We start from the raw sequence: 21,287 nt of genomic DNA on the forward strand, positions 1-21,287 counted from the left end.
CCTACCAAAAATATCCAGCCAACAGCGTCCTGTCGGCAGCATCCTGTGACCACTGATGAAGGACTAGAGGATGACCAACACAAACTGTGCAGCAGCAGATGAGCTATCGTCTCTGGACTGACAAGGTAGGAGTGTCTAAAAGAGTGGACAGTGAGTGGACACAGTGTTTAAAAACTCCAGCAGCACTGCTGTGTCTGATGCACTTGTACCAGCACAACACACACTAATGCACCACCACCACGTCAATATTACTGCAGTGCTGAGAATGATCCACCACCCAAATAGTACCTGCTCTGTGAGGGTCCATGGGGGTCCTGACCACTGAAGAACAGAGTAAAAGGGGGCTAACAAAGTATGAAGAGAAACAGATGTACTACAATGTAACTGTGCTGCTGGGAAGAATCCACTTCAAGAATCCTTGAATTCAAGGTAAACGCTATTTACTTTTTCTCTTCTCTTACTTGCTCGTGCCATATGTAGTTCAGAGGATGAGTGAATTTTCCATTCCACCTTAAATGGCGCAGCAGTTTTCTGGTGCCTGATGCGCCACAATGTAACTGCTACATCTTTTAAGGTGGAACAGAAAATTCAACTAATTTCTAATTTGGTTCCAGGGAGTCACTGGTGGGTACAACATCCAACTGATGCATTCTTTGCAAGTAGAACTGTAACTGAAATGGCTGCCCCTCCTTTTAGCTACACAGAGTTCATACTGTGTTCTAAATCACATCCGACTTGTGTGTGTGACCTGAATTCAGGCCTGAAAGCGGGTTAAGAAAGGTTTTGGGCATGTATTTGTGGAAATGGTTTGGAAGACTATTTACCTTCTAATTACTTCCAGTGTTTGTTAGCAACATTAGCCTCGTAGCACCAGTTCAAAAACTAAAGAAGCTAAATTTTAACACCAAACATGTCTTCATGGCTGATCGACTGCATTTGTGGTATAAGGAATATCTTGATCATAATCAAATTAGTTTTTACACCAAACTGTTCCTTTAACAGTCCTTTTTTATAGTGCTGACATGAGTTCAGATAGCAAGGATAACAGCTAAGTGGAGTCATGTACATGGTATTAGTCTTGATACTTGGATTACTCTCCTCAAGTGGAATAAGAAACAATGGCCTTCATAGTTCAAGGGCAGCCAGGTCAAAGCAAGCCAGGTTTTCTTGCAAGAAGTCCCATATATGTTTATAACTTCTAGAGACAACTAACATGTATTTAAAAAGTACATATAAAACTATGGAGACAGGATTTTACATGCAATACTCAAGTCAAAGCAGGAATGGCTCCATATATTCCATTAAAATGACTTCTTTTCAGTTGCGCTACAAACCACGCATGGAGCTAAAGCTGTCCTCACATTTTATGGTGCGAACACATACTGTTTCCTGTGTGATGGCTCTTTGTTTTTTTGTCTTATTTTCAGGATGTGGTAAAAACACACACACGGGACTAAACTTTCATTCCAACTACATACACTCAAAGACAAGCACCACTGTATCCTTACTGTACACAGCTCTAGCTCTTTCAGTTTCACACCAACAGCTATATGTTCAAGTCGTAACGATGATGATCACAGCACTGATGAAAGAGATGATGACGTTATGTAAGAGTTTCATTAGCCTTAATAAGACCCCATATTAATGTGCAATGTACTGCAATATGTTGTTGGTACAATACAAAATCTGAATATATCATAAAATATTTCCAGGATAGACAAGAAGAACACACTTGCAGGTAGTATTTCCCCATGATCGTTTATTTCTGTTTTCTCAGCAACTCATGGTGTTAGCCACCAGCCAACACTTCAAATATTTAGGAATGGAAAAGAGTATGTCTTCCACAAATGTGACAGTGAGCAAAAATGTTGGCAAATACATAATGTAACCTCCTCACAGTTCAACAATTTCACAAAATGTTCATGACATTTAAAATGAAATCATGACATTTAACCCACCATGTTTGTAAAGATTTGTAAAAAGTATATTCATGTTTGTTTGAGTTAGTAGTTTGCATAGTTACTCCACTCCATACTTGACAGCAAATACCAGATTAAGACTAATCTTCTACAGACACAGGATAGGAAAATGTCTGATGTTCAAAAGTGACAGTCAAATGTTCAGTCTCTCATCAAAGCTTAAACAGTTTACCTAAATTCCAGGAGTTACCAAAAGACATATTTCAGACATGAAGCTTCATCATCTAAAGCTTTATTTGAGCTGCATTCATGTAGGGCAGTTTCTGTAATATATTTTATAAGAGAATTGACTGACCAATTAGTACATGATAAAGCATGAGGCCAAAGTCCAGCCCCACATACTATGCTATGCATACTATGTATGTACATGAATGTATTAATAATGGAGGTGTACTATTTTGATGTACTATTTTGTATGGTAGTATGCAGTTTTGGATGCAGCCTCTGAGTAATTTCCCAAATGACCACAGATAGCCCAGACTGAAAGGTCACAGCCAGTCAGCTCTATAATTACTGGCACTCTTTATAAAGATTAGTCATGAAAAATGTCTTTGTGGTTGATAAACCACATTGAAAAATGCGAAAGATTAACTGAAGTAAATTTAGTTTAAGTAAACTGAAATGAGCATGCAAGTCTATTTTGCCCCCACAAACAGTGGGGATGGTTAAAGAGGAAAAAAAAAATCTCCAAAGGTCATGACTGGAGATTTGCAGAACATTTGAGGATTTTGGGTTTATCATGGCACCAGAACGACAATATGATGCCACCAAGCCAACAAAGTTTTGAAAGGCATGCCAGAAAAAGCTACATATATAAGCACCTGGAGTTCTCAAGACACTACTTAAACTTTGAATGGAACTGGTTTCTATGGTTAGATGAGACAAAAATAGACCAGGCTGTCCACTCCAGAATTATTACTGTCATACTTGTTTGTGCACATTCATACTGCATTAAAATCACAGATCTCGCTTGCAATGACTTAAATTACAGAAGCTCCCCAGGGAAAAGTAATCCAGCTCAAAGTGGACATAAGATGAAGCTGGTAAAAAAATAAATATGTACCCATGACTTAACGATGTACATTGTCACAAGGTAAGAAAGAGTTAAGTGCTGGAATTCATACAGTACACAAATGCATATTTTAAAACAGTGGTCACTCCTGCAAAGTTTACTTCTCCTGCAAAGTTTACTTCTAATCTGAATCTACCATGCAACCCTCCCCTTACCTAACACTAATGCTGCTGATCCAGCCAATCAAGCACTTCTGAAGAAGCGAATTAGCTGAAGCATGTGTGACGAGCTGTGGTTGAAACTAGACTCCACAAGAAGATGGATCTCCAGGACAAGGGTTGGTAAGCACTGCTCATAAAAGATCACACTTCACACCAATGTGTGTGATTGATGTTCAGAGCTATGGTAAGTAGATTTCCTGTAGTACAGGGGTACACAAATCTGGCCCTAGAGAGGGGGTGGCATCTAGTACAGTTTGGTTATGTTCCTGCTCAAACATACCTGATTCAACTCATCTGTCAATTGCCAGGTTTAGAAAGTGTGTTTGAATAGAGGAACCACCGAACTATGCTGGACACCAGTCCTTCGGGACCGAGTTGTGCACCCCTGCTGGAGTGAATCAAAAACATGCTCCTAAATTTTAAACCCCGTGTAATATTTCACTGAACTAAAGTTAGAACCTCACCCTTAAAATGTAAAGAAAGTGCATAATAGTGTTTCATGTTGCTTTAAAAACCATTATTGTTTAAAAAAAAAAATGTAATTAAGTGCAGCACTTTTAGGCAATGCAACCTATTTATGTCCAACAACTAAATTTAGCATGATCAGTAAAAATGCCAGAGCTTGTTCTGATTTGTGCTCAGGCAAATTCAGACAAAATAGAGACCTAAGTGAATGTAAAATTTTCAGATAATGACATTGATGGGCTAACTGGCAAACATCTGAAAGATTTGGTCTCAAATGTTACTAAAACTGCCTCCTAATTGATACAGGTTTTAAAAACTCCAGTCCAGAAGTAATGAATCCAGATTATAGCTGTAAGTACCTCACATAAGCCTTGTGTTTTTCGTGAAGTTTGTTCATACCCTACTTAAAGTGCATAGATCCTAAAAGCTTCCTTTTTCATCAGAAAAAGTACATTTAAGATCAGCTTGGTAGTACATACTAGATGACATTAATCCTGTTTGCTTTGGTCAATCAAATACTTAAACCTTTTCTCAAGCTCCTGGACCAGATTTTTTTTCGCTTTCTCCAGGCTGTCTTGCCAGTCTAAAGATTAAACAAACCACAGGTCAGTTACGGAGATGTACACTAGCATTTAAAAGGAAACAGAAATCAAATGTTTGGGGTCACTGTTTTTTAATCATGATTCTATTATGAAGCTACGACTCTTATTGTTTAACTTTTAACAACATTGTGGTTTTCTCCAAAACCAGAAATATATAAAAAAAAAATCTTGAAATACACTGTATGGCCAAAAGTATGTGTACACCCACCCATCACACCTATATGAGCTTGTTGGACATCCCATTCCAAAACCATTGGCGTTAGTATGGTTATCCCCCTTTGCAGCTATAACAGCCTCCACTCTTCTGGGAAGGTTTCTACAAGATTTTGGAGTGTGTCTGTGGGAATTTTTGCCCATTCATCCATAAGAGTATTTATGAGGTCAGACACTGATGTTGGATGAGAGGGCCTGACTCGCAGTCGACAATCCAATTCATCCTAAAGGTGTTCAGTGGGAGTGAGGTCAGGGCTCTGTGTAGGCCACTGAAGTTCCTCCACACCAAACTCGTCAAACCATGTCTTTATGAACCTCGCTGGGGCACAGTCATGCTGAAACAAGAAATGTCCTTCCCCAAACTGTTGCCACAATGTAGGAAGCATATAATTCTCTAAAAGTTCTTTGTATGCTGTGATATTAACATTACTCTTCACTGGAACTAAGAGGCCTAGCCCAAACCCCAAACTTACGCTTGTCTGCAGCTGTTCGTCCATGGAAACAGATTACATGAAGCTTCTGACGCACAGTTCTTACGCTGCTGTTGCTTCCAGTGGACAGGCAATTTTTATGTGCTTTAGCACTCCGCCACCACACTGTGTGAGTTTACGTGGTCGTGGTTAAGCTGTTGTTTCTCCTAGACGCTTCCATTTCACAAAAATAGCACTTACAGTTGATCAGGGCAGATCTAGCAGATCAGAAATTTCACAAGCTGACTTGTGGCAAAGATGGAATCCTATGACAGTGCCATGTTTAAAGTATCTGAGCTCATCAGTATGACTCATTCTACTGCCAATGTTTGTCTATGGAGATTACATGGTTATGTGCTTGATTTTATGCACCTGTTAGCAATGGGTGTGGTTGAAACACCTGAATTTAATAATTAGGAGGAGTATCCACATACTTTTGGACATTTAGTGTACTATCTGGTCTTTCTACACTGCAGAAGTTATTATTAAGTAAAATAACAACAATTATTAACAATTATAACTTTTTAATGCTACTGTACATATTTGTACAGGAGAGAGACAGAAAGAGAGGGAGAGAGGGAGAGAGGGAGAGAGAGAGAGAGAGAGAGAGAGAGAGAGAGAGAGGGAGAAAGCATATATATTTGAGAATGTGTTGTTCTTACCTGGATGACTACAGGACAGTTCAACAGAAAAAGTAGCTTTAGATCCTTGTGCCTCCTCCGTATCCTCAAACACAGGCTGCTGCAGATTTCTTTGTTTAAACCAGTCGTCTAAGCAGTTTCTTAACGACGGACAGTTTGGTTCTGCGAAACGACAATAAGACATTAAAAAATACTATTGTGTAATTAAATGTTACGACAGCATATAGTGCTTGTTTAAGCACTTTACAGCCTGTCAGCATGATTTCTGTTTTTAATCAGAAAGTCATAAAACAAACACACACTTAGCACCACCACATTTAGTTTATGACTCCAACGCATTTGGTTTCCCACAAGCCACTGCATGTGTTTATAACTGTGTCATCTGTGTAATTCTGACCTGTCTCCTCCCCCAGCAGGCCCAGAATGCGTTTGCTGAGAAGATTGCGATTTTCCTTTTTGTTCCTTTGGCTTTTGCTAGCCATGGTGAAGTCTTTGAATCGGAGGTCAACAGAGATCTTGTGCTGGTTAGGTCTGAGAGAGAAAGCGAGATCTTTCTGACAAGCATTTCTCAGTAAGGTATTAATCTGAAATTCAGTTTCCTCAGTGCTGCTGGATGCAGGCAAAGCCTCATGGCCGAAGAGCAAGGGCAGAGTGCAAATGGCTTTCTGCAGAGCATCTTGTCTTGCCTCGGCCTCTGAGGAGCCTGTGGAAAAGACATGTAGACACTTATCAAACATGATCTAGCTTTTCAGTTGAAGACAACATATGAATCTGTTCTGTGTTTCAATGTACATAAAATAAAATATATTAACTCAGATATATTAGAGTGACAAATCAAAAGAAAAACTTTCATAAGGCACCATTAATTCATAAGGTTTGTCCAGACCTGGCAAGTTACAGTTGTAACCAGAACCAGTCTTAAAAGTGGAGGCTCTTGTTAGTTACTGGGCATGTTATTACGTTATTAGGTTTTATTACATTTCTGACCAAGTTAAGTGCAAAATCTTACAATTACATTTTATGTAATTGTAATTGTTATTACATAAGTGGGACTTTTTAGAATATTGGGTTCTACGTCTTTGAGTGACTTCGATAGAGGGTTCATTATTGGAGCAAAGACGGCAGGAGCTTCAGTCATGTAGTCAAAGACTATCTACTAGCTAGTTTTTCAGTACAAACAGTCACTAAAGTGGCAGCTGCATTTACATCTATAGGAAAGACAACCGTACACGGTGTTGGAAATTGTGGTCACAAATGCCCATTCAATGACTCTGATGCTCGCCCATTAGTGCGATATGTAAGGAAAAATAAGCAACTGTTACTCAGTTGACTGAGAATGTCAATGCAGAACATGATCAGACTGTGTCAGCACTAATAGTCTGTGCACAACCACATAGAGAAAGATATCAGGGTTGCAGTTAGTTAAACCCTCGTCACAAAGACAAATGACCATTTGAGAATTCAGTGGTGCAAAAAACACTGACATTGGTCTACAGAGATGTGGAAAAAAGTGATATGGTCAGATTAGTCATCTTTCGTCCTATTCTCTACAATTGGGTGAGTGCATATGTGGCATATACAATGAGAACTCTACAGGCCTAAATGCTTGGGGAGGGGGTTACAGAGCCTCAATCCGCAGGGCACAAAGGGTCACAGGTGATGAGAATAAAAGTGATGTAAATCAAATGCTCTGGCCTTCGCAGTCACCTGATCCCAATCCAGTTAAACACTGATGGGAGATTCTGGACTGGCGTGTAACACAGCGCTCTCCACCTCAATCATCAAAACACCAACTTAAATAATACCTTTTGGAAGAACAGTGTTCCATCACTTGAGCACAGTTCCAGACTATAGAATCTATGCCAAGACACACTGAAGCTGTTCTGTTAGCTCATGGTGGCCCAACACCTTACCAAGGCTCTTTATATGGTTCTTTCCTTTAATTTGTCACCCGTTTTTTTAATACTTAGATTTGTAGTGCATGTGGCACTACACAGCCAACCTACTAACCTTGTCCATCACAGACTAAACTGTATGTTATCTCTGTAAGGGAGCAGCAGAAATTCTTATCACCCTTAATGTCTTCCTTAGGATGAGTGAGAGACCTTCTGTGAAAAATCTTGCTTCACCAACATAGTTGCCTTACTTTCATCTTACAGAGAGAGACACACAAATGACGTTAGTGCAATAGCCATACTCTTTTAAAAATAATGGTTATTTAAAAAAATAGACAGAATCAAGGAACAAAGGGATACCCTGTGTCTTGCTGGAAAACTCCCAACGCACGCCCGAGTAAATGATAGGTTTTGCGTATGGCATCTTTCTTAGAGGTGTAGACATTGCTGTTCTTAAAGGTGAATTTATCCAAGTTGATGTTCATTGTGACGCTGAAATTCTGATCAGTGCTAATGCGCCCTACTGTTACAGATGGCGGCTTGAGATGATACACGGCCAGAAGGGATTTGATCTCTGCAAAACATACATATGTACACAGTATAAGTCAGTCCTGTGGACCCTATATTTTTGTGTTTTCCCTGATCTCTCGCACTTGACCTACCGGAACTTGCTAATGGTTTCTAATGTTGGGTCCACAGCACTGGAATTGGGAATCCCTGACTTACACCAACCTTACTGCTTTTATTTAAAAAACTACACTTATTACACACTTATTAAAGTCAATAGCTTTCCATAATGTGTGGAAAAATGATAATGGAGTCATCCTCTTTGACTATGCAGCACTTTCGGGGGATAATTTTTTAAGAGCACATTCTCATGCAAAGCAGATCTGTGTGTACCTGTATGATCCTCCAAGTCCACTTCTCTCGGTATGAGCGAAGGGTTGGAGTTCCGACTCTCTGTTGTCAGTCCGATGGTGCAGTCTGAGGGTGTTGTGGGTGGAGGCTGCACAACAGCAACACTGTCCTTCTCTTTTCCTTGTTGCTGTGTTTGTGTGCTGGATACTGCAGAATTACAGCAAGGTCAACACAAACAACTTTAGTGGGAACAGGAATGAACTCCCTCTCTAGGTTTCCATTTTAAATGTTTTTATGAAATTTTAAGCCTGCAGTTCATTTCCATCACATACGGCATTTTCACTCAGGCCTATCTGTAAATGCACATTGTCAGAAGTGGTATGACTGGCCAAACTATACTCAGTCACAACACCTTCAATGAGGTTTAAAGAGTATAAACTTTTTCATGACAATTATATCTTTATCTACAGATGTAAGGTGCCCATGACAATCATTTCCCAGCTAACAGGGAGTGCCCTTTTAACATTAGTGGTCATTCTATTTTGATCCGCTATTTAACAATATGTGCAAAACTTTAGAAGACTTACTGGCAAGGAAAAAGTCTGTTATATGTTTAGAAATGATGTATAAGTTACAACATGCAGAAGACATTAAGCAGACTTACAATACATTTAGTATGTAGTTTTAAATGTTTAAGACGGGATTAACAGTGGGTAGGATTTAGTTAGTAGGATTTGTGCTAAAGAGAGGGTGTAGACTCCTAAAGAACTGAAAAATGACAGCTAGCTACATGCTCAGCCTCTTTAAACTCAACTAGCGTAAGGCTTGTAGTGGCCGCCTTTAAAGTTGTTACAGAAAACTTATCTTAATTGCTGAAGACAGCAATTCTAATGTGTCACTTCATGAAGTAAAAATGTGAGCAAACAGAGTGACTTTGGTTTATTTATTAATGAATTCATGAAATGTTGTTGTAAATTAGCTTCCTTTTAACCAAGAGTAACTTTTCCCAGCATCATTGTTAACTTAAATGAAAACCTATTCATTAGATGAAAGGTAGGTATGGTTGTGAAAATGGCCTGTTGACATATAGCACTGTTTCTTAATCCTGCTCCTTGGAACTTACAGCACTGCACAGTTTCAACTATTCCCTTCCACAACACACCTGATCGAGTGCATCAGCTGATTAATGAGCCCTTCATTTGCTGTATCAGTTATGTATAGGTAGGACACAGTACAGGGCAGTGGTGGTGATAGGAACCAGACATCTGAAGAGTTTAATGCCTCTAAAAGCTCCCTTACAGAACGTTATTAGGCTACATGAGAGTTAGGAATACACTGCCTGATGCCAGAGACATCGTCACAATAGTTTTGAGAAAGTTTTGGCCTAAAACATACTTTTAAGTCATTTAAATTCATGGCAAAATTGGTACATGAGGTTGTACAGTAACACTGTATGTCAAAATAGTCCCCAAAGAAATATTTCAGATTTACCACTGTTTTACTATCATCAACATTACGTATAAAAACTCAGACACGTGTAGCTTCATTGGTGGTTTTGGATAGTTAATAAAATGGCTATATTTGTGTTGTCGACATTGTGACCCCTGGTTCCTATCACCACCACGCTAAAGAAATTGGTAAATTTCAGTTTCATGTTCAAGTTTCTCAGCAATGAACCATTTCATATCAAACCACTCTGAGTGACTTTGTTCACATCTCAACTATTGAATTATGCACATGTTTTTAAAATCCATGGAACTACCCTTTTATTCACTGGAAAGATTTATGGGGAAACCATGCTGTTTTGAAATGTAAAAATGTAAAATTTCTACTGGTCCACTTATCATGAAATGTTCACACAATCTAAAGAATGAGCTGCTTAAAAAATGGAGATTATTATGATGATTGTGTAGTGGCAAATTTATGCAAAATTGTCAAAAAAACTTCCACTATAGTATTGCACATTTCAAATATTGACAAAAAAATAGTCAAATGGAAAAAAGAGTTTTGTTGATATTTGTATAGCAGTGATAATGGTCCCATCACCAACATCACCAAACATTTCCAAGTGTTTTTTTTTTACATAAAATCCCTCATACAGAAACCTGTCTTATGGCATAGCAACCATCACAAATATCATAATCTTGATCATTTACAAATGAAGCCAAACTCACTTTGTTCTGCATCTCTGCTGGTGCTGGAGCTTCTTGCGTCTTCAGGGGGCTTTTTTTGGTCAGTTTCGTAGACAGGATTCTCCATACCAAGAGCATCCAGACGTTCCTTCAGAAAGCCTTTGTAGTTTTCATCAGGAACCGCATCAGAACTGCAGTTGAAGAACCCAGACAGCTGTTGTAGTGCAACCTTAGCCGCTTGCTGTTCCGCTTTTTTCTTCGTTGTGGAGCCATCTGAAGAAATTCATAGACCACGTTATGTGCATCAGAGATGGACAACAAAGAAAGAGAAGATCAACCAAGCAAAGCTATTATGGTGAATGATGACACAGACTAGTGTTCTCATGGGAACAGTGTTGACTGATTAACAATGTCATGGTTAAAATAATCAGAAAGCTTATAATGAAAGTAGACAGAACTCCATTCACCTTCATCATAAAAGGTAAAATGAAGTTTGCAGAAGTTCCTATCATTCTGTTGACTTGTGATTTCCGATGGTGGTTGAATACCACACTTAGTCAAATGTTCCAAGACCACTGTCCTGAAAGTATTACCTGTTGGATAGGAAAAACCATCAGATATTATCATGAACCATAAATTACAGATCTAACCCCTGACTAGATCTGCTACAGTTTCACTGATACCTACCAGTACCAGGATCATTCAGGCCAAACTGACGGCCTACTTTTATGTACGCTGATTCAATGGCTTCATCCTCTTTTACAAACCCATCAGAGCAAACGTCTTTGCTGAGGACCACAGTCACGGTGCCATAAAAGAGGTTGCCTGTAATGCAAAGTTTAAAATCAAAAGCTGCAAAATTAAATCTAAGGTTTATTGAGGTATATAGAGGCTGACACCTTTATAACTGTACTGTTACAGATGGAGACTTAAGATGATACAGTACTAGAAGTAAACTGATCTCTGTAAAACACACATGATCACAGATGCAGTTGCACCGTACGTTAAGTAAGTAAATTGTATTTAGAACTTCAAATCTTTAGGAAACCTGATAACTAAGGCCCAATCCCATTTCACCCCGTGCCCCTACCACTTAGCCCTTCGCCCTCTGTTTTGCGCGTTCACGTCAAGGGTTAGGGTGTCCCAATTTTTGTTGAGATAGAGGGGTGGGCGAAGTGTTAGGGCTACATAGCCCTCCAAACAGAGATTTTTCAGAGGCACTCCAAACAGAGTGTTATGAGAAAAAAGGAAAACCGGCAAGATGTCTGCGCGAGCGACCAAAGAAACCCACAAATGTGAGAATTTTCTCCATCAAAAAATTACGATAACCACTGTATTATCTTAGTTTAATGCCGTTTCAATGTATTATAGTCATTTTCTTCATAACAAGCATAAAAAAATCGCTAATAGCATGCTAATGTTTCGGTAGGTAGCTAGTTAATTTTCCCGTTCCACCTTAAATAGTCCAGCAGTATAGATACCTGAAGTGCCAGAATGTAACTGCTGCACCACTTAAGGTGGAACGGGAAAATTCGAACAAGAAGCTGGTGAATAGCTGACTTCAGCTTCGTCTCACCAAAGAATTAGCGGTGGGAGATAATAAATAATTGTCTTATACCCCTCTTTGAAAGCATATGATGCCCTAAATGTAACTAAAGCACAGCAGCGAGGTTGCTGAACCTTACTGCTTCTCTGCTATCACTGAAGACGGGCCGGGTCACCTACAGAGCACCGCTAGTAGCCTGTTAATGAAGCGTTAATGAAGCAATGTTTTATGGGTTTTTTTGTTGTTTTGTTTTTTGTTTTTTTTTATTATTATTTTTTATTTGAGGGTTGTCCCATTTCATAGGGCAAGATTTCAACCACTACCCCTTGTAACTCAGTTCCAAGGGCTTAGGGTGACACTCAAAAACAAGGGGTAGGAGTAAAAAGAAGACATGAGACTGGGCCTAAATTTTTTATTTTTTTTCAGTGTGAGGTCAAATGTAAAAGTATAAAGATTACTTAGACCAAGTGTTCCCAAAGTCAGTCCTAGGGACCCCATGCTCTGCACATTTTGTGTTTTCCCTGCCCTAGCACTCCTGAGCCACATGAGAAACTTGCTAATGAGTTCTGTGAAGTGTGCTAGATGGGGGAAAACACAAAAATGTGCACAGTGTGGGGTCCCCAGTACTGGATCTGGAACCCCCTGACTTACAGCAATACTTTACTACTTTAATGAAAAAAAAGTACATTTCTAAACACTGATTAGAACTTATGATCTGTTGCTTTCCACAATGTGTGGAAAAATGATGCATCACCTCCTCTTTGATTATGGCGCACCCTACTGGATATTTTTGTAAGAGCACATTCTCATGCAAAAGCAGATCTGTGTGTACCTGTGCGATCATCCATGTTCACTTCTCTTGGTCTGGGTGCAGGGCTGGAGTCCCGAGCCTCTGTCTTTAGCCCGACAGCAGGACAGTCTGAGGGTACTGTGGGTGGAGGCTGGACAACAGCAAGACTGTCCTTTGATTGAAGGCTAGTATTCTCTTGTCCGTGTTGTCCTGGCTGTGTGCTGGATACTGCAGAGTCACAGCAAGTTAAACATAAACAACTTTATTATTGAGTGGGAAGGAGAAGATACTCCATGTATGGGTTCGTCTTTCAAAGTGAGTTTATCTCCTTACAAAAAAAAAACAAACTTCACGTGAACGATCACATGATGATGGACACCCTACATGTTCATTTTTGCACACAAGGTGAAAAATGTGTGATTGTGCGTGACAAAAAAATGTAAAATGTGTTATCACAAGTGTAAAAAATGTGTGCTCACACGTGAGAACTTTAGGCAGATGTCTTTTACACGACGTGGGAGCCTAAAAATAAGATCTATACAACTTTTAAAAACACTCAGAAAGTGACTTCATGACATAATTTTGTTCAGAAGACTTCTTTAATGCTAGCGAAAATAACATAGGCCAGTTAAAGGACAATAACTGAAGAACTAAATGCGTATTCTTTTCCAAGAGACCAGCTGCCCTACAGAAAACACACATGATCCAGTTCAGAAAATACTTCATAAATAGCTGATAAGCTCCATAAGGTATGTGTAGACAGAACACCGTAGCTGCACTCCAAATGCTAGGCTGCAGTCTAGGTGGTCTGCATTTCTTGACTGCTTCATCATCTAAGGCAGTTCCACTAAGAAGGATTCTCAGAATACAGTTGAGAAATGCACCATACACTTTGACAGTTTTTCGAGGACACTATGTCTCATGTCATAGCAAGCATCATAAATATCATAATCGTGATAACTCACTATGTTCTGCATCTCTGCTGGTGCTGGAGCTTCTTGCGTCTTCAGGGGGCTTTTTTTGGTCAGTTTCGTAGACAGGATTCTCCATACCAAGAGCATCCAGACGTTCCTTCAGAAAGCCTTTGTAGTTTTCATCAGGAACCGCATCAGAACTGCAGTTAAAGAACCCAGACAGCTGTTGTAGTGCAACCTTAGCCGCTTGCTGTCTCCGCTTTTTTCTTCGTTGTGGAGCCATCTGAAGAAATTCATAGACCACGTTATGTGCATCAGAGATGGACAACAAAGAAAGAGAAGATCAACCAAGCAAAGCTATTATGGTGAATGATGACACAGACTAGTGTTCTCATGGGAACAGTGTTAACTGATTAACAATGTCATGGTTAAAATAATCAGAAAGCTTAACTTTATTCTGGGGAAATGAATAGCATGGCTAGTTCTCTAATAATGAAAGTAGACAGAACTCCATTCACCTTCATCATAAAAGGTAAAATGAAGTTTGCAGAAGTTCTTATCATTCTGTTGAGTTGTGATTTCCGATGGTGGTTGAATACCACACTTAGTCAAATGTTCCAAGACCACTGTCCTGAAAGTATTACCTGTTGGATAGGGAAAAACATCAGATATTATCATGAACCATAAATTACAGATCTAACCCCTGACTAGATCTGCTACAGTTTCACTGATACCTACCAGCACCAGGATCATTCAGGCCAAACTGACGGCCTAGTTTTATGTACGCTGATTCAGTGGCTTCATCCTCTTTTACAAACCCATCAGAACAAACCTCTTTGCTGAGGACCACAGTCACGGTGCCATAAAAGAGGTTGTCTGTAACGCAAAGCTGAAGATCAAAAGCTGCAAAATTGTAAAAACAGCTTGCTGTCCAGATCAAAAGTTGTGTTTTGTTGAGAAAAGAACAAGCACCGAAATCTATAATCTCCCAGCATAACGTTATCTTTACACAGATAAAGTTACATTTGTAACAGATTTAAACAAGGAGACACTGAAATCATACAATCACAATTTCAGATTTTGAGAATAAGACTATCAATCTCAATTTCAATAATGTAGGAAAGACATGTTACTTGTAGATGATGTAGTAGATATCAATGATGGAATGGCTGCAGATGTTGATGCCTCTTCTGTGTCCTCAAACTCAGATTGGAGTTGACCCAGAGCTATCTTGGCAACCTCTTGGTGAGCTCTCCTTTTGTTATTACACACCTGTAAACCAGTAAAGGTGCGTCCATTCACCACCACTCGACCTCTATAACCTGTAAAGACATTAAGTGGAACTTTAAACTGTGAGGAGACATTATGGACATGTTCACGCTACATGACAAATTACCTACCATGATAAAAACAGTGAGAGGAAACAAGTATTCAGCCATTTTTGTTTTAGTTAGACTGTAAAGTCCTGTTTAATCCAACTTATTATGCTATCAGCAGCTAAGTTAAATAAAACCTAACTAGTTATGTAACTAATCTTAATGTTTTTCATGTTTTTTGATTTTTATACAGTATATTCAGTCACCCAGTATTAACAGTATTAGCTCAACAGTCATTATCCAAGACTTATATATATATATATATATATATATATATATATATATATATACACACACACACACAAGTATTGGACAATGACTGTTAAGCTAATACTGTTAATGTATTTATTCTAATATTTGTGTATTTCTGAGCAAATAAATACTTACTGCTCAGTAAATAGCTTTCGAAATACAATATTTCTCAGGTGACTAACAGTTTTGTGCAGTATTATATAGACAGTGTGTAATGTTTCGTTTTTAAACATATATTTGTTTATGCTTATTAAAAGGTGTTTTATTTATTCATTATTAAAGGTGTTTTAATTATTTACTGGCATCTTAATTATTTACTGGTTTAACTGTTTACTTAATTATTAAAATGTGTTTTCATTCTTAATTAAAACATCTTTAAATGTACACAAACTCCTTAGTCCTTGCAATAAATATACATTAAATATAATGGAAGTAACTGAATTCTTACCACTGGCTTCAAGTTCTTCTGTAAATAGAGGTTCTGGCCATTTCCTTTTCCGAGCCTGTTCGATCAGATGATTCTTAAACTTGAGTGGATCATCACTGAACATTGGGTCTGTAGATCACAATCAGCTGAATATAAGAGCCTAAATACAAACAAACCGTTTCTATTTGTGGCATCTATCAGATTCTGGGTTACTGAAAAAGTGTTACCCATCTTTTAAATTGCCTTCCTGTCTTCTTTGCATTTGTTAGTAGTGTACCATCAGTGTTACCACCATAAACACCAAATTTATTGGTTGGGATTAAACTGAAGTTATGATTAGCTGGAATTAAGATGAATTGGAAAAAAAATTCTGATCAAACAGAAATCTGTCATGATATCATCTATCCTTGACAATTTGCATGTTTCTGTGTAGCATTGAGCCTTATTTCTACCTTATTTATTGATTTTTTTCACCTACCGTGTGTAACCTTCTCCAGATTTTCAACCCTGTTACTCAGATTGTCAATCTGGAACTCATGCTTCTCCACTGTCTCCTGTATCTCATTTAGTTGGGTCACCTGAGGCCTCAGGCTCTCCAGGAGATCTTTGTTTTGGTCCAGGAAATTCTTTATACCCTGCAGTTCTCCCTGAACACACCATGCAAATTTGTTGGTACAAAAATCTATTGTTAAGTATGCCAACTTTTAATGAAACAGGCACTTTAGGCTTACTTTAATTTCTGTTTGTTGGTCTGCTTTATAACGTTGGGCCAGGAATTCAATCCTCTCCTTCAGGGCCTGCTGTTCTCTATCCAGCAGCTTCAGATTTTCTGTCTTTAAATCCACTTGGGAAATTTGATCAGGATAATTTTCCAAAACTGTATCAAACTATACAATACAAAATAAACTTTTAAAAGTTTCAGCTGCACCATTACACAGTATTTTAAGATACTAGATATGCCATAATCTGGAGTATATAAACATGTTAGTGGTCTTCACAAAATAAATCTCTTTCTCTCTATAATTCTATGTACCTGCTTTATCTCCTCTGATATGGTCTCATGCAGTTTAGGTATGCAGGTCTCTAGAAGCTTTGCCAGCATCAGAACATTATTTCTGCCACCATCCATCTTTTCCTTGTTCAGCCTTAATTCAGGGGAATGCATCACCATATTCCTCACGCTGATGACCTTCATCCCACAGAAAAAAACACACGGAACATAAGCTTCATAGAGCCATCAAGGTATATGAAATAAGACAGCTTAACATGAATCAGAAAAAAGAATATGATGCATTAGACTTTGTTTTAAAAATACATATACATACAGAAATGAAAACCAAAGACACAGAAAGAGCAAGTTCTTAAAGTGGAATCTCTTCAGCATAATTCAGTTGGTGACAAAGTTATACAGAGTAGTCTGAGGTGAGGTGATGCATTGTAGAGAAACCTGCTGACTTTACAATAGTGATGACAGGAACCAGGTTTTGTGATGTCTACTACACAAATATACCAGGGGTTCAACTATTTTTTTTTCCTTCATTTAATTTTTTTTGTTTTTTGATAAAGCTTTACTGAAATAAGGCAATGAAAAAAACACCCCTCATGATCCTTTCATGGAAAGTTACATTAAAATGGTAAAATGTGGGAACTTGCCCAATCTGGCAACCAGCTCTGTCTGAACAGCAGTGAGTGGTGCAGGAAAGCAGAGTTAAGACCAGTATTGTTGCCTCAAATTGCTCGACCGTCGTGAACAATTCTGATTCAGATTCTCTTGAATGGTGCACTTCACATCAAACCACTCTTAATGGCTTTGTTAACACTGTACATAAGTGGATTTTCCTTAGAAGGATTTAAAGGCGTTCAGTAGGTTTACCTTGGTCAGGAGCTGGCCTTGATGAAACTTTTTAAAATGTTTGCAGTTAGCCATGAAGTTCAGAATAGCAGCAATATCAAACTGGTCAAAACAGCGATGCTCACGTTGTCCACCTGGCATATACACCTAAGGTCATAATTGAAATAAAGTGAAATCGATACAAAGTAAACTGTGCCGAATCCCAGAATGGGATCATGAGTTAACTCTGTTCACTAAGCAAGAAAAAAACGTCAAAGAATAAACAATAATAATAATGACAGAATGAGAATGAACTGGTGCCCCCATAGCTCACCTTGGCCACTTCCCATATTTCTGTTGGCCAGCGATGTGGCTCAACGTTTTTCCAGTGTATCTCAGCACCCTTTCCAAGACGACTCTGCAAGATCTCTTTTTTCCACCGCTCACACTTCTCACATAAAGGTGACTGTGGACAGCAACATTTCCAACACACAACAGATCTATAACTCAATTATTATTTTAGAGTTTATTCAGAGGGAGTAGTGTTGTAGTTGTAGTGTGTTCACAAAACGTGTGCATTTTATTTTCTGGTTTATTGATTCTTTTTCATTTATTCTGAAGGTTATTTGGCTAAGGACTCTTAATGTGAAGGTGGGGCTAGTTTGCCTTCGGTGGATGTGTGTTGTAGAACAGGAAAAACTGTGAGTCAGTCAGATCTGGGAGCTGAGAAAGTTCAGATCTGAGTCCAGAGCTGAGGCTTAGAGCGAGTTGTTAAGAGAAAATCCTGCTAATGTATGGTGTGGCTGTGGCCGACAACAGCTGGTTAATAAAGCACTATGACTTTGTCTCTGAAGCTGCGTCTCCTTCAATAATGGTGACGCTATATTACATTTACATCCACTCAAATACAGCCACTCTTTACTCGGTTTGGCTGTTTCAGCACATGGGTTGCTTTGTTGTTGCTCACAACTCTCAAGTTCAGACTTCAGCAACATATTTTAGACCAAAAGCATCCCAAACCTCACATCCCATACTGATGGAATCTGGGTGTATACGTTCCACTGCTGTTCTACAAACTCAGTACTTGAGAAGTGTTTTGAGCTGATACCTCCTGAAGTTATATCTTTACTCATACTCAAGTGGTTTGGTAGCCACTTTTACTTCTATTTATGCCACTAATTTATTTAAAGATACTTCTACTGCCTCACTTGGTGTAAGGCTACTTTAGCTGTATCATCATACTAAATCCACACAGATATCGTCTGATAGCACAGTTAACCATGCAACTATTTTTGACATACACACTTAGATGGTTCTTTAATGCAGGAACTTAATGTATCTAGAACCCTGTCTTCTATATACAACCATTTCATGGTGAAATGGTTCTTCAGATGGAGAATGTATATGGTTTTATATAGAACCTTTATGATAAAGCTTCTATATAGCACCAAAAAGGGTTCTGCTGTTGTTACATCAAGCTTGTAACAATGGAAGAATAATTTTTGGTGCTGTACAGAACCACAGCACTTTCTCCATCACTCTGAAGACCAATTTCACCATGCAAACAGCCACTTAAGCATAAAACGTCTCTATATAGAACTCATGGTTCTAAAAAGAACCATTTTCTTTATTAAAGAACCCTTGAAGAACCATCTTTTTTAAGTGTGTACCAAAGTCACATCTTAATCAGTGGGTCATCAGTAATATATATGAACGTGTAGCCTAATGTAGTTTATCTGTATGTGTTATAATGACCTGTAGCAGTAAAATCTCAGTCGTTGTTATGTTGGTGAATGAATGCAGGGCTAACATGCTAATATGTACAGGCCTGATGACAAACACTGTTCAGTAAATGTGAATCCGCTCGCTTTTCCTTTACGGTTTACCTTTTTGCAGTTTTTCACGCAGATCTCCCCCTTCAGCGTTTCCCGAAGAGAGCGGTGGTAAGTTTCGGTTTCATCTTCGACGAAACGGCGAATGTTGTTCCTCAGTATGTAGAGACTCTCCGCGGTTTTCAGCCAGTTCTTGTAGTTCTCGTCACTGAAGCGCTGGTAGGAGTCCATGCTGGGAAGGATTCCGCCTTAACAATCCTATGTAAGGTTTCTTAAAGTCTTCTTTTTCTGTTAGAGCTGCTGGAGTGCGGCCCAACCCAGCGGCAGTGTCAGTGTCAGGAGTGCTGGAAGCCCAGCTGACGTCGAGGGTTGCCAGATTGTGACAGTGGTTAAAGGGGAGTTCCACCGATTTTTCGGATTTCCTCCCTAATTAAATGGTACAGATATAAATAAAGTCATTCAGAGTGGTTTGATGTGAAAAGCTGCATAGTAGAGAAAACTGCCGACTTAGATTTTGTTCCAGTGGTGGTGACAGGAACCAGACGTCTAGAGTTTAAAGCCTCTAAAAGCTTCCCTCGCAAGTTACTACATGAACTGGGATATAGATTTTGTCTAAAAAGTATTTTTTAAAAATCAATTCATAATGGATAAAAAGAAAAAAAAAAGCCATATAATTATGACTTTGTGTCATCTAATTATGATTATTAATTATGAGAGGCTAAGTCACAATTATAAGAAAGTATGTCATAATTATGAGATGGTAAGTCATAATTATGAGATGGTAAGTCATAATTATGAGACACTACATTGTAATTATGAGATACTATGTCATAATTATGGGAAACTCTCATATTAAGACTTACTAAATGGCTATATATATTTTCCAGTAGCAGAAACAGGCTTCCATAATTTTATCATTGTTCTCCCTTTTCCAAATGTCCAGTATACTGTACATTTTTTTCCCCAGGTATTTTAGAAGCAGGTGCATCACCAAACTCACTTTTAAGAGTTTCTAAAGAACTCATTTTTGTATTAGTTGAACATTTAGTAGAATGTTTTCTTTTTTATCTGGTCATAAACAAAAACAAACATGGCAGCTGGTGAGACAGACACCTCCTCCAAGACTAGAAACATTTCTAAATGATCCTGTATTTATTTTAGGAATGTTTATTATATATGTCCTCCTAGAAAGTCCCTCTTGTGAAAAGTAAAAAAAGAAATAGTAGATTTTTATTTCTACATACACAAATTTTTAGATAAAGTTTGATGTCCAGTAATCTGGGTGTTTGGACTCAGTGACTTTTCACTGACTTTGCAAGATGGTGAGCCGTTCCAAAGTGACTGAAACCCTCCGGCAGCAGGTTGTCCAGATGAAGGCCAAAGGTGTGACCCTATCAGCCATAGCAAGAGAAGTTGGTCGTTCCAAGTCTGTGATTTCTAGATTATTGCATCTTTACAACATCACAAACTCATTCAAGTCCACCAAGAAGGCTGGTCGCCCACGAAAGACAAATGCAAGAGAGGACAGGATAATGCAGAGAACCTCCATGGGTAATCGGTTCAACACTGCAGCTGGAATTGCTCGCCAGTTCAGCACTGAACAGGGTAAGGAAGTGTCTCGTCATACAGTGGCTCGGCGTTTAAGAGCATTTGGACTGAAAGCCCACAAAGAATCAAAAGGCTAGACTAACCTTTGCTGAGGAGCATGTTGTGTGGTCAGAGGAGAAGTGGTCCAGAGTTCACTTCAGTGATGAAAGCAAGTCTAATTTATTTGGGTCTGATGGGAAACATTATGTTCGTCGACAAACTGGGGAAAGACTGAACCCAAAGT

At 38.7% G+C, this 21,287-nt stretch overlaps 2 protein-coding genes across 3 annotated transcripts; both read right to left on the reverse strand.

Annotated features, from left to right (window-relative positions):
- Window positions 1–1,746: 1,746 nt before the first annotated feature.
- Window positions 1,747–13,917, reverse strand: LOC118798235. Of its 2 annotated transcripts, XR_005005986.1 has the most exons (11): window positions 13,790–13,914; window positions 12,867–13,052; window positions 11,176–11,313; window positions 10,956–11,081; window positions 10,531–10,761; window positions 8,399–8,563; window positions 7,860–8,072; window positions 7,614–7,755; window positions 6,001–6,306; window positions 5,625–5,765; window positions 1,747–4,260 (listed from the first exon to the last, which is right to left on the reverse strand). XR_005005986.1 is itself a non-coding variant. In XM_036557629.1 (8 exons), the coding sequence occupies exons 1-8, from the start codon at window positions 13,872–13,874 to the stop codon at window positions 7,752–7,754; spliced, it is 1,149 nt and encodes a 382-aa protein (XP_036413522.1). In that variant the 5' UTR covers window positions 13,875–13,917; the 3' UTR covers window positions 6,320–7,751. The 2 variants fall into 2 exon arrangements, 1 of the variants encoding a protein (XP_036413522.1); XM_036557629.1 differs by lacking the exons at window positions 1,747–4,260; window positions 5,625–5,765; window positions 6,001–6,306 and having other exon boundaries at window positions 6,320–7,755; window positions 7,859–8,072; window positions 13,790–13,917.
- Window positions 13,918–13,952: 35 nt separating this feature from the next.
- LOC118798234 (uncharacterized protein CXorf38-like) lies at window positions 13,953–19,817 on the reverse strand. The gene is made up of 11 exons (XM_036557628.1): window positions 19,511–19,817; window positions 17,959–18,090; window positions 17,667–17,792; window positions 16,827–16,982; window positions 16,525–16,680; window positions 16,272–16,440; window positions 15,815–15,922; window positions 14,872–15,060; window positions 14,477–14,614; window positions 14,257–14,382; window positions 13,953–14,021 (listed from the first exon to the last, which is right to left on the reverse strand). Exons 1-11 carry the CDS (start codon window positions 19,685–19,687, stop codon window positions 13,978–13,980), a joined length of 1,521 nt encoding a protein of 506 aa, XP_036413521.1. The 5' UTR covers window positions 19,688–19,817; the 3' UTR covers window positions 13,953–13,977.
- Between the last annotated feature and the right edge of the window lie 1,470 nt (window positions 19,818–21,287).

The sequence above is a fragment of the Colossoma macropomum genome, unplaced genomic scaffold (assembly GCF_904425465.1).
Source record: "Colossoma macropomum unplaced genomic scaffold, Colossoma_macropomum, whole genome shotgun sequence".
NCBI classification, from domain to species: Eukaryota; Metazoa; Chordata; class Actinopteri; order Characiformes; family Serrasalmidae; genus Colossoma; species Colossoma macropomum.

Bases quoted from the DNA above. Each gene is read 5' to 3' on its own strand.
- LOC118798235 (XM_036557629.1), bottom strand. From the start codon at position 13,874: ATGGAGAATCCTGTCTACGAAACTGACCAAAAAAAGCCCCCTGAAGAC. The intron at 11,082-11,175 runs GTAGGTATCAGT...CCTATCCAACAG, and splicing joins CCTGAATGATCCTGGTACTG to GTAATACTTTCAGGACAGTG. The intron at 8,564-10,530 runs GTGAGTTTGGCT...GTAATTCTGCAG, and splicing joins CAGCAGAGATGCAGAACAAA to TATCCAGCACACAAACACAG.
- LOC118798234 (XM_036557628.1), bottom strand. From the start codon at position 19,687: ATGGACTCCTACCAGCGCTTCAGTGACGAGAACTACAAGAACTGGCTG. The intron at 16,983-17,666 runs GTAAACCTACTG...TGTGGGATGAAG, and splicing joins AAGGCCAGCTCCTGACCAAG to GTCATCAGCGTGAGGAATAT. The intron at 15,923-16,271 runs GTAGGTGAAAAA...TGTGATCTACAG, and splicing joins TCTGGAGAAGGTTACACACG to ACCCAATGTTCAGTGATGAT.